Genomic DNA, 11,187 nt, shown 5'->3' on the forward strand with positions numbered 1-11,187 from the left:
AGTGGAGAGCAAACCTCCCACTCGGGGGCTTAGCTGCAGCCCAGTGCTCGCCTAAGTGTTTAAAAATCCTACCGAGTAGAGAGCAAACCTCCCACTCGGGGGCTTAGTTGCAGCCCAGCGCTCGCCTAAGTGTTTAAAAACCCTACAGAGTGAAGAGCAAACCTCCCACTCGGGGGCTTAGCTGCAGCCCAGCGCTCGCCTAAGTGTTTAGAAATCCTACCGAGTGGAGAGCAAACCTCTCACTCGGAGGCTTAGCTGCAGCCCAGTGCTCGCCTAAGTACAAGACACAACCTAATCCGCGAGTCGACTGCTACCTTCCCCTTCGAAGCTGCGCCGCAAATACAAGGATATTCCGAGTGAAGATCAAGATCCACTCGACGAATAAAACCATGAAGATATTCAACGAGAAATCAAGATCAGATAAAGCCTAAAAGGTCCCAGACCTCAGGCCAAAGTAATCGAGCCCTCAGCTCGACGGAGTTTAACGGTTACAAAATCCACTCGGCATTCCGAGGCAAATTTAAAGTGGAGCTTAAAAGTTTTTCACTCCTCAGGTGGAGGACTGGAAGGGGCGACGAACTCGTCCAAGTCGATCCCGTCTGCAATACGGGTGGCAGCAGCGATGAAAGTCTCCATGAAATCTTGAAAGTTGTGCTTCCTGGTATTGTCAACTTGGATGGCGGCCAGCTTCTCTTCTCGCGCCTCCTTGCAATGGACGCGGACCAGAGACAGAGCCACATCAGCGCCACACCGAGCAGAAGACTTCTTCCACTCCTGCACTCGGCCAGGGATTCCGTTAAGTCGAGTCATCAGAGACTCGAGATCGTTTTGGAGCGTAGCCTCTGGCCAAAGTGCCGGGTCGATCCGTGACATGGCAACCTTCAGTCGAGCCAAGTAGTCCACGACGCCGTCAATGCGAGATTCCAGTCGGAGCAGATTCATGGCAGCTTCATCTTTCACGGGAGAGTTGATTGGATCCAAACCTGTTTCGATCCGCCCAGTCTCCTCTTCAAAGTTCTAGCAAAGCTCTGCATACATGATCCAAGGATAAGTCAATTTTCATAGACTGAGTCGACACAAAAAAAAACCAGTCGGAACTGAATGTGCACCTTCAAGCTTGATGTACAACTTCTTGGCGAGGCTCCTCAAGTAGCTCTCCAGGTCGTCCCTCCTGCGAGCGATGCCTTCCATCTTCTCGTTCAGGTTGAGGTTCTCCTTCTTCCAACGTGAACACTCCCTGTTGGCTTCATTCAGAGCGGTCTTCAGCTTGGTATTCTCTTCTTCTAAGTGGTCGACCGAAGCCAGCTTCTGTACGGCCAGAGCGGTCTTGTCATCAGCCTCCTTACGGGCAGCAGCCAAGTCCTGATCCTTCTTCGCCAGAGCTTCGTTCAGTTTTTCTGCGAAGAAATAATGATTGAATCGGAAATAGCAGAAGGATACTCAAGCCTAAAAGCTAGCCAGTCGACAAAGTCGTCTTACCTGCAGCGCCGTCTCTGACCTTCTGCAGCTCTATTCTGGCCAGCTCCAGATCAAGGTTCAGTTGAATCTTCTGCTTCTCCAACTCAGTATAGCGAGCTACAAGTTCGCAGGATTTCTGTAAAAGAAAAATCAGTCGACAGACGTCCAAGATAAGTTGCTTCCGAGTAACTAAGAGACAATGACGACGTTTCTAAGACCACAGCCGAATCAAAAACATTCGACAGTAGTCTCGGGGACTACACCCAGTGGGTGCACTCAGCGTGCCCCCACCGGTTCGACCAAAAAAACAAAGAGAAAGAGAGAAAAAGTCGCTGCCCGCAGTCGACCGGATACAGTTCCACTCGACCTGGCCCGACCAAACCGAGTGAAGAAATACAGCTACAGCAACACAATGTAAAGACTACAGTCGACTGCCAGCAGTCCAGCGTAGTCTCGGGGACTACACCCAGTGGGTGCACTTAGCGTGCCCCCACTCGTCCAAGGATTGGCAGACACACCCAGTGGGTGTACAGATACAGATACAAAAGATCTTCGGAAAAGAGACTCTTCAAACAGCATATCATAACAGACCAAGTGTTGAGTCGACTGACCTGGACGTTGCTCTGAAGAGCCGAACTCGCGTCATAGGCTGCTTGGCTGGCCTCCCGATCCATCTTCACTTGCTCCATCATGATCCCCGCCTGGCGTATAGCCTCCTTTGCAGCAGCCGCTTGGTCCTCAGGGATGGGGTACGCAGCAAAAAGAGAAGGTGGATCCGCAGTCGACGCCGAAGGCCGCACGCTCGTCAGAGAAATGGCGAAAGTCACAGAAGCCCGAGTGGTGTCACCACCATCCCGAGCCATGGCCTCAGACGCCGGAGCAGGTTGGGGGGTCTTGTCAGCCGACGACCTCTTGTTCCTCCTCATTCTCAGCGGTTCGTTGTCATCGTCATCCGGAAGGTCGATAACATGAGGCGGGGCTGCAAGAGAAACATTCAATCGACCGGAGTTGCAGTAAAAGATCAGTCGACTCAAAGCAGAACGTCAGTAATCATACCAGGGTTGGAGGTAACAGCATCCTCCATATCTTGGTCGTCGTCCTTGGCGGAGACCTCAGAAGTAGCAGCGCTGCAAATCTCGAAAGTCAGTTAGTTGGCTCAATGAATCGACCAAGGATCTGTCCATGGTCGACGAAGGAAAGCAAGTTTTATTATTACCCAGAAATGGTAGGGACAGCTATCTTCATCTTGGGCAGAGCCTTGGGCGGCTTGGACAGCGTCGTGCGTGGGTGCTTGGGAACCTTCCCAGTCGGCGTAGGAGAAGAGGTCCGAGGGCGTTTCGACAACTGCCCAACAGAAGCAGTCGCCTTGCCACGTTCCCGCGTCGGGTCGTGTGTGTGCTTGGACCGCCCCTCTGGGCGAGGGGGTTCGACCTCCTCCTCCTCCTCTTCGCTGGAGTCGACGTTGTCGTCTCCCTCTCCTTCACCATCGGACTCCCACTCGCCTTGGTCGTCCCCGCTCTCACGTTCGCTCGCCTCCCCTTCCTCAGTTGGCTCCTGAGCCCCGTTGGGCGTCGAGTACATCTCGGTGGTCGCCTGGAAAGCAATAGACAGGACGAAAGTCAATCGACCAACTCAAAGAAGACCAATGCAGAAAACAAGATTTCAGTCGGGAGCATAAAGGCATACCTGGTCCACTTCATACGAGTTGTCGAGTGGAGTTACCCTCCTGGCTCCTCGGGGGTTGTCTCTGTTCCCCGTGATGCTCGACAGCCACCCCTCCAGCATCTCGTCGGTGACCTCCTCCGCGTGGATCCGAGTGGTGTCACCGAGACCCGAGTACAACCACATCGGGTGGTCACGGGCCTGGAGCGGTTGGATGCGCCTCTGGAGGAAGACCTCCAGCAGGTCCATCCCAGTCACACCCTCACGGACAAGCTCGACCACTCGACCGGCCAACACTTTGACTTGGGCCCTTTCCTCCGGCGTCACTTTCAGAGAAGCGGGTTTTTCAGCTCGGCCGAGGGAGAAAGGAGGAAGATCAGTCGACTTTCCTGGGGTCGCCTGGTCCTGACAGTAGAACCAGGTCGCCTGCCAACCACGGACCTACTCCGGGAAAGTAATGGATGGAAAACAGCTCTTCCCCCTCGTCTGGATCGCCAAGCCCCCGCACAACTGGATCACCTGCGTCCTCTCGTCACTCGACTTGGCCTTCTTGACCGATTGAGAACAGCAGGTAAAGATGTGCTTGAAAAGTCCCCAATGGGGGCGGCAACCCAAGAAAGCCTCACACATGGAAATGAAAGCGGCAAGGTATACAATGGAGTTGGGAGTAAAGTGGTGGAGCTGCGCTCCGAAGAAGTTCAAGAAGCTCCGGAAAAAAGGATGGGGCGGCAGAGAAAACCCTCGGTCGATGTGGGTGGCTAGGAGCACACACTCACCGTCGCAGGGTTAAGGTTCGATCTCTCCCTCTGGAAGACGCGCGGCTTCGTGGGGAATGACTCCCCCCTCGACCATGTCGTCGAGATCCTCTTGCCGGAGCACCGACGGAATCCAGTCGCCCTGGATCTAACCTTTGGGCAGAGCGGTCCTAGAGGAAGATCCGCCCCGAGCAGACCTCTTCCCCTTCCCCGCCGCCGCCGCCTTCTTCGCGCGCTCCAGAGTAGTCGTCTTGCCCTTCACCATCGTCGCCGGCGAAATCTCGAACGGGCTTGCGGCGCTAGGGTGAGAACGGAGGTGGCGGAAGGACTTGCGAAGGGAGAGAGGAAGAAGAAAGCAGAAGGGAGCGCACTGTTTGGAAACCCCGAGCCGACAACTTATAAGGGGCCGCTTCCGAGTGGCTGACTGGTAGGCCCAGGCTATCCAGTCAAATCCCGCAGCAGACGCGCGCGCAGTACGTGGCGAAAAGGCGACGCGGGGATCGAGGAACTTCCGCTTTATCGCTTCCGATTACTACGGCCACTCCCGTCCCGCGCGCTTCCCAAAATCCGAATCCTGCGACATCCGCGGGCCACAGAACAACTTGTCAAAACAGGAGACCCCGATCGCGCCGGCGCTCAGTATGTCACAAGTAAAGAAATTCACTCGACGATAGGCCTGAAATGGATCAAGGCGACTGAAAGAGGTTGATAACGTCATCCGTGACGATTGACCCAAAACGAGGCACTCGTGTAGCCCAAAGAACCAGTCGGGAAGATCCCCAACTCTTTCCCCACTCTAACCTCGATCCGTTCGGGGGCTAATGATGAAACTATGTACCTAGGGTAGGGGCACGGACCCGTCCAAAGAGCCCTACCCAAGGACATCCCTAGAAGAAGTCACCTTTCAATCGACTTGAAGGTATCTCACTCGACGGGTTCAAGACACTCGACCAAGAAGCTACCACTCGACCGTGAAGCCAACCACTCGACCGCCAGGAGATCTGAAGTCACTCCGCAGGCAAACGGTCGGCTATTAAGTAGTCTTTATGGTCATTGTAGCACTCTATTAGGGGCGTTACCAGTAACGCCCAACCTTAAATGTACCTTAAACCCTGCATTACTGAGGGCGGGAGAGGGCCGGCGAACTCTATATAAGCCACCCCCTCCTCGGTATGAAGGGTTCGCACCCCTGTTATTCACACGCCAGTAATCCAGTCGACCGCCTCCGGGCACCGAGACGTAGGGTTGTTACTTCCTCTGCGAAGGGTCTGAACTCGTACATCTGGGTGTGTTTTACAACTTCCCAATAGCTGAGATCTAGCCTCTCCATACATACCCCCCTACATCACTGTCAGAGTTAGAACCACGACAGTCCCTTCTCATGTCACCAAGGGGGGGTGGTTTTATTGAGATCATAATTCTCATAGAAGGCGGAAATACTCAAGATCATCTTTCTTGCATGCATTCTGGTAGAAGTGAAATATTTCAGTAGCAGTCCAGCTTTATTTGGCAATGAATTTACTCTACAGTTTGTCCTGATGTTTGAATACCTCCAAACATGTGCTAATTCATAATTCTTGTCACTTCCAAGTTCCAAACGTGTGCATTAGCAGTCAAGTCCATTTTTTCAGTAGACTGGCATTTGATCACTGATAAATATGCTCTCTAATTTCTCAGGGACAACAAAGATCAAGAACCTGGACTCCAACATTGACTCCTTAAAGATAAAGCTCACCGAAGATGACCTGAAAGAAATTAGCAGCCAGATACGTGAAGAAGATGTGGCCGGCGGAAGGAGTTATACTTCCTTGGCGCATACCAACTGGAACCATGCAGACACACCAAAGAAGTAAAACTACAAAAAACGGTGATATGTGAGAATAAAACAGCCATGCCATCTACTCCCTATCTGTTATCATGCTAAATGGTGCTGCCTGTACCATGTGAATCTTCCGTGTTAAATAATGTACTGCAAATAACATGTGCACTCTCTCCAGGAATCATGTAAATTTCTGTCTGCATGCATAACAAAAGACCGAGACTGCAAGACGTGATTTGCTGTGCCCGTCCATCTTGGATAAAAATATTAGAAACATTTGATAAAGACTGAACGTTACAAATATGTGTGAAAGATTGAACGGATAGAATAGCAGCACCTGAATTTATAGGTGGAGTAGATTGTTTAAAGTTGCACGGATAAAATGGAGCTGCCTGAATATAGAGGTGTGGTAGAATGGCATAGCGGCACATGTCCGGAATAAGCATTGAACATTCGAGGCCCATGGAGGTGCATGGTTCAGCCAAACATTTCTCACTGTATAATTTGCACAGCATCGACAGTAACTATGAGATCACAGGATCTTATCAGGTTTAGTGTCATGAACTCAAGCCTGATGCACATCTGATGCGGTCACCTCCACTGCTCCACATGCTCCAGGCTCTCTTCCATTAAAGTAGAGGAGCTGCATTAGCTTTCAGGGACAGATGGTTTCAGCCCAGTAACATAAGACCCCAAACTTCATTTAACGTACTTTTACAATCTCTTCATAACTGAACTTACACAAGGGCGGAATGCACTGCATAAGCAGTAGCTCTGGTGACAGGGGATAAGCTTACAATTGACGACACGAATGTTGATTATGGTAGGTGTTAAGCTAGTTGGTTAAGAGCCAATGGGGAGCTTTGACAACCCGAAGCAATAGGTGGCACTCAATCCATGTGAATGTCTTCGAAGGCATTTCAGTTGCGCCATTTCTGGACAACCAAGACTTCAGAGAAAGAGCAGGAGCATGGAAGACCAGAGGCTTTGCATCAACTCTGAATATTGAAGCTTTGAGAGTGATCATCCTTTCCTCACATTCATTTCATTCTTGCCCCTTTAACCTCTATTCTCCCCCACTGCAAGAGTAATCCAGGCCCATGCAACATTAGTTCTAATATTATCAAATGTCCAAACACTATCTGAATTTGCATAGATAAATACAGTACACAGTAAAAATTCAGTACGAATGTCACACGCATAGCTTCTTCAATGAACAGTTTGTGTTCATGTTGTTTCCACGAAGAAAATTCAGATACATGATAAACTTCATTACTTTATCCGTAGAGTAAGGCTGACTCGATTCGCCTTCACAAGAGAAAGGGAACTATCGCAATATTATACTGCCATAGAATAGCTAGCTTACCTTTACAAGAGCAGAATACTTCTGGTTGGATGCATCATATCTACAGATCTACTCATTTCTCAATGAATTTCTCCCATTCTTCCTTAAGGCTGTCTCTGTGCAGCCAACGACAAACCATTGAATGCCTCACCAGTGCCAACTTCGAATTGAATAAGCCGTCTACAGAGTGCTGCAAAGAGTTTCTAAATGTATCAGCATGCATAACAAAAAGTTGTTGAAAACAAGACCAAACTATGAGATGTGAAAAACACAACCTGCCAATTTACATATTCATCATAGAACATGACTGCAATTCATGCTTGGATGAAAGGGACAACCAAACAAAGTGCATACTGAAAGCGGTTGGAACATACATAGAAAAATCAGTCAAGGAAAGAGGTTGCTGTTTTTTCTTGCGATCAGAGGAAAGAGGTTCCTTGATAAACTTAAATCTCCAGAAATATTCAAAGAAAACAATATCTTGTTGGTGTTAATAAATTCATGTCTGCTGATAATAAATTTGGTTTAAAAAATGGCATGTTAACAGTGACATTTCTGAGAAAACATTGTGTTTTTAAAACTGTGCAACCACGACTGTACAGACCAAAATGGAGAAAGGAGCAAAAGGTTGTGTTCATGACAACCTCAAGCTATTTTGACTCAAAGACTTTGTAAAATAATTGCATCCTCAAAAGCTTGGACATTTTGATATCAGATGAAATCAATGGACATTTAATATAAATAAGAACCATGAGTATAATATGGCACTGTAAGATTGTTGGGAGGAACTAGAAAGCAATGTAAAGGAAAATATTTTCCACAAATACGAAATTTCTCTGGGCTCCCAGAACGGAAAAATATCATGAGCCCTATCCCACACACACCTGGTTGCTCTCTTTAATGGCACACTAGAATAACGCTAGTGCAAAGCTATTATCGGTTTACATCTTGTAGGTGTAATATCTGATAGCCTCTCAGTGATCGCTCATGTAAGTAACACAAACACAGAGTAAAGTTCAAGCTTGTGGAGTTGAGTTCACTTGCAAGATTCTTCTCAAATGAAAGTTGAATCATATGAAGCCACACTAGCAAGCTGGGTTTGTATGAACTCCCGACAAACCTGTAGTCCGCTGATCCTGTGAAGTCAGTGGCTCATTATCAACTCCATCAGCCCCTGTAAATCATTACACACACCAGTGTTTTACCAGTAATCGCCGCAAGAGCACTGCCCATCTTCAAACCGATGGAATCTTGCTCTATCCCTGATTATAATCACTCGGCCATAGGCTTTAGATATGAGTTTTGCCACTACATGACAGTCCCCACATATTCGGAGATTTTTTATCACCCGCAAGGTCTCCCCAGGTGGCGTGGCAATCAGCCCAAATGCAATGGCCAGCTTTTCGCTATGATAAGACAATGCATACTGCTTCTCCTCCTCCCCGATGTCATGAAGCACATTACTTGTTTCTGGCTCATATCCCAGCTCACCTATTCTTGATACAATTTCCTCTAGCGCTCTGTAAATCTCCTGCAACCTTGGGTGCTCTTTATCACCATTAATGAACTTATGCATTACACCACTTATCTCTGTGTAGCTGAAGCCAGGTACTTTCCGCACATCATTGCTTCGCATGGTATCACGGACTCGACCAACATCTGCCCACCGTGCCTTTGACGCATATACATTAGAGAGGAGCACATAGTCACCATCAACATTTGAACCAAGCTCGGCAAGCTTTGTAGCAGCTAACTCCGCGAGCTCAACATCACCATGCGTCTTGGACGCACCCAGCAATGTCTGCCAGAGGACAATATCTGCAGGAAACGGCATGGACTTAATGGTATCATATGCCTCGGCAAGGCGGCCTGCACGGCCAAGAAGGTCCACAACAGTGCCGTAGTGCTTTACATTGGGAGGAACCCTCATGCCATGAAAAACCCTGAGGCCATCATCCACGAGCCCAGCATGGTTGCATCCGCACAACACAGCGATGTAGGTCACTTCGTCCGGCTCAATAGATGTCGGCATTTCATCAAACAACTTTAGTGCGTCACCCCCATGCCCATGCATGGAAATTGCTTGTATCGCAGTATTGTATGACACAAGTGTCCGGTCTTCTCGTTTGATGGAGTGGAACACTTCCAGCGCCCGGGCCAATGAACCGCACTTGGAGTACATGTCAATAAGTGCATTGCAAACACGAACATTGCCGCTGACGCCCATTTTGCGAACAAACTCATGCACATACAACCCGTCCTGTAACGAGCCAATCTGTGCACACGCAGAAAGCGCGGCAACCATGGTCACCTCATTGGGTGCCTCCCTTGGTGGCAGCTCCCGGAAGCTCCCTACCAGTCTGTGGAACAGCTTCAGGGCCAGGGTAGGCTCAGTCCCCTGAGCCAGCCCAGCAAGCAGTGCATTCCACGAGGCCACGTCGCGCACGGTCATTCCATCGAACACCTTCCGTGCGGACGCGAGGTCGTCGCATTTCGCATACGAGTCGACCAGCGTGGTGATCAGCCGGACGTCGGCCGTGCAGCCGAGGCAGAGGACGAGCGCGTGGAGCTGGAGGGTGGCGGGCCCGTCGGAGCACCGGGCGGAGGCCTTCAGCGCGAAGGATAGGGAGAGCGCGTCGAGGCGGGGCCGCGGCGGGGACGGCGAGGGGAGGAGGCGGCCGGCGAGGAGGAGCAGCGAGCGCGCGGGGTGCGGGGAGGCGGCGAGGCCCCGGAGGGCGGCGTTGAGGTCGTTGGTGGCGGGGGACGGGAGGGAGCGGAGGAGGAGGAGGGCGTGCGGCAGCGCCGCGGCGTGCGCGGAGAGCGCGAGGCGGTCGAGGAAGCGGGCTCGGAGGGAGGGCTCAAAGTAGAGGCGGGCCGAGGTGATGAGCTGCGCGTGGAACTGCTTGTAGTGTGAGAACGTGGTCAGGCAAGGGAGGAAGGGCTCCAGGTGCAGCACCGCCGCCGCCGCCGTGGCCGTCGCCGGCGCGGGTGGCATTGTGGCTTGGGCGATGCTATGTGTCGCTCGTTGCGATCAGTTGCGCCTCACGTTGCTCACGACGCCAGCTCGAGCGCACGCGACTACATGGGCCTAAAAGCATCTACAGCCCCTAGTGGGCGCCTAAAATCATCGTCTAGGATTAGCCCGCGCAAAAATAAAGTCTGGAGACGAGTTGGTCTCCAGTCGCCGGCCCAGGGCCATCTCCAGCCGCGTTTAATTTTTCCAAAAAAAAAATGTTCAGCGAAGTTTGATAAACATGGTTAAATTTCGGTAAACTTTGGCATATAATAGACATGTTCGCGACGCGCTACATAGCAAATATAACTAAAAAATATCGGTGAACATCGAGTAGTCGCCGTCGACGGCGGCCTTCTCCTCATTGACGCGGACGTCCCTGCTGGACTCTTGCCCGGCGTCGCCATGGCGGACTGGTGGCGGCGGCGGCGGCGCGTCATCGTCGTCGCTGTCGTCGAGGACGACGACTCCTCCTTCGTCGCGGCCCTGGCGACGCTGCTCGAAGCACCGCAAGGCGGCGCACTGGCGCTCCCTCTCCATCTTCAGGAACTCCTCGTGCGCCTATTTCAGGGCCGCCTCGTCGTTGAGCTCCACGTCGCCGTGCTCCGTCTTCACGGCGGGGAGCCCCGGCTCCGTTTTCACTGGCGCGAGCCCCGGCTCCGTCTTTGTCTTGACGAAGCGCGGAGGAGCCGACGAGGAGGCACGCCGGCCGCCCTCGTTGATGACGATGCGGGCGCTGCGGGTGCACCGGCCGAGCGGTGTCTCTGCCACGGGCTCGGCCTCGACGCCGAGCAGCGCCGGAGAGCCGGGGGAGTGGGAAGAAGACCGTGAGGAGGAGTGCGAGGAGGAAGACGAGGAGGAGCCGAACCTCCTGGGCATCCATTGCCCGGCGCGTCGGCGGTGGGCGGGGGCGGCCGCCGGGGGAGGGTATGCCAGTTGCGGGTTGTTGCCGCCCTCAAGGTGCGTCAGCACGCCCTCGAGCGTGCAGCCGGGGACGCCCCACCACACGTGGCGCCCCTCGCTATTCTTCGTGCCGCCCACCACCCGCGCCGTTGGTGAACGCTAGCCTCTGCTCCTGACGGCGCTCGAAGTACGCCGCCCAAGCCGCGTGGTTGTCGGCGGTGTACTGGGGGAG

At 52.1% G+C, this 11,187-nt stretch overlaps 2 protein-coding genes across 2 annotated transcripts in view; one reads left to right on the top strand and one right to left on the bottom strand.

Moving 5' to 3' along the window:
- LOC119334504 (probable aldo-keto reductase 1) overlaps window positions 1–5,772 on the top strand; it is a 14,710-nt gene extending 8,938 nt beyond the window's left edge. Inside the window, exon 7 of the mRNA XM_037607064.1 lies at window positions 5,553–5,772. Within this exon, the coding sequence (XP_037462961.1) occupies window positions 5,553–5,728 (176 nt within the window). The 3' untranslated portion in view covers window positions 5,729–5,772. The remainder of the gene's footprint in view (window positions 1–5,552) is intronic.
- A 2,163-nt stretch (window positions 5,773–7,935) lies between these two features.
- On the bottom strand, window positions 7,936–10,065 carry LOC119334503 (pentatricopeptide repeat-containing protein OGR1, mitochondrial-like). The gene has a single exon (XM_037607062.1). The coding sequence runs from the start codon at window positions 10,032–10,034 to the stop codon at window positions 8,241–8,243; it is 1,794 nt and encodes a 597-aa protein (XP_037462959.1). The 5' UTR covers window positions 10,035–10,065; the 3' UTR covers window positions 7,936–8,240.
- Between the last annotated feature and the right edge of the window lie 1,122 nt (window positions 10,066–11,187).

The sequence above is a fragment of the Triticum dicoccoides genome, chromosome 7A (assembly GCF_002162155.2).
Source record: "Triticum dicoccoides isolate Atlit2015 ecotype Zavitan chromosome 7A, WEW_v2.0, whole genome shotgun sequence".
Lineage (NCBI taxonomy): Eukaryota > Viridiplantae > Streptophyta > Magnoliopsida > Poales > Poaceae > Triticum > Triticum dicoccoides.

Bases quoted from the DNA above. Each gene is read 5' to 3' on its own strand.
- LOC119334503 (XM_037607062.1), bottom strand. From the start codon at position 10,034: ATGCCACCCGCGCCGGCGACGGCCACGGCGGCGGCGGCGGTGCTGCAC.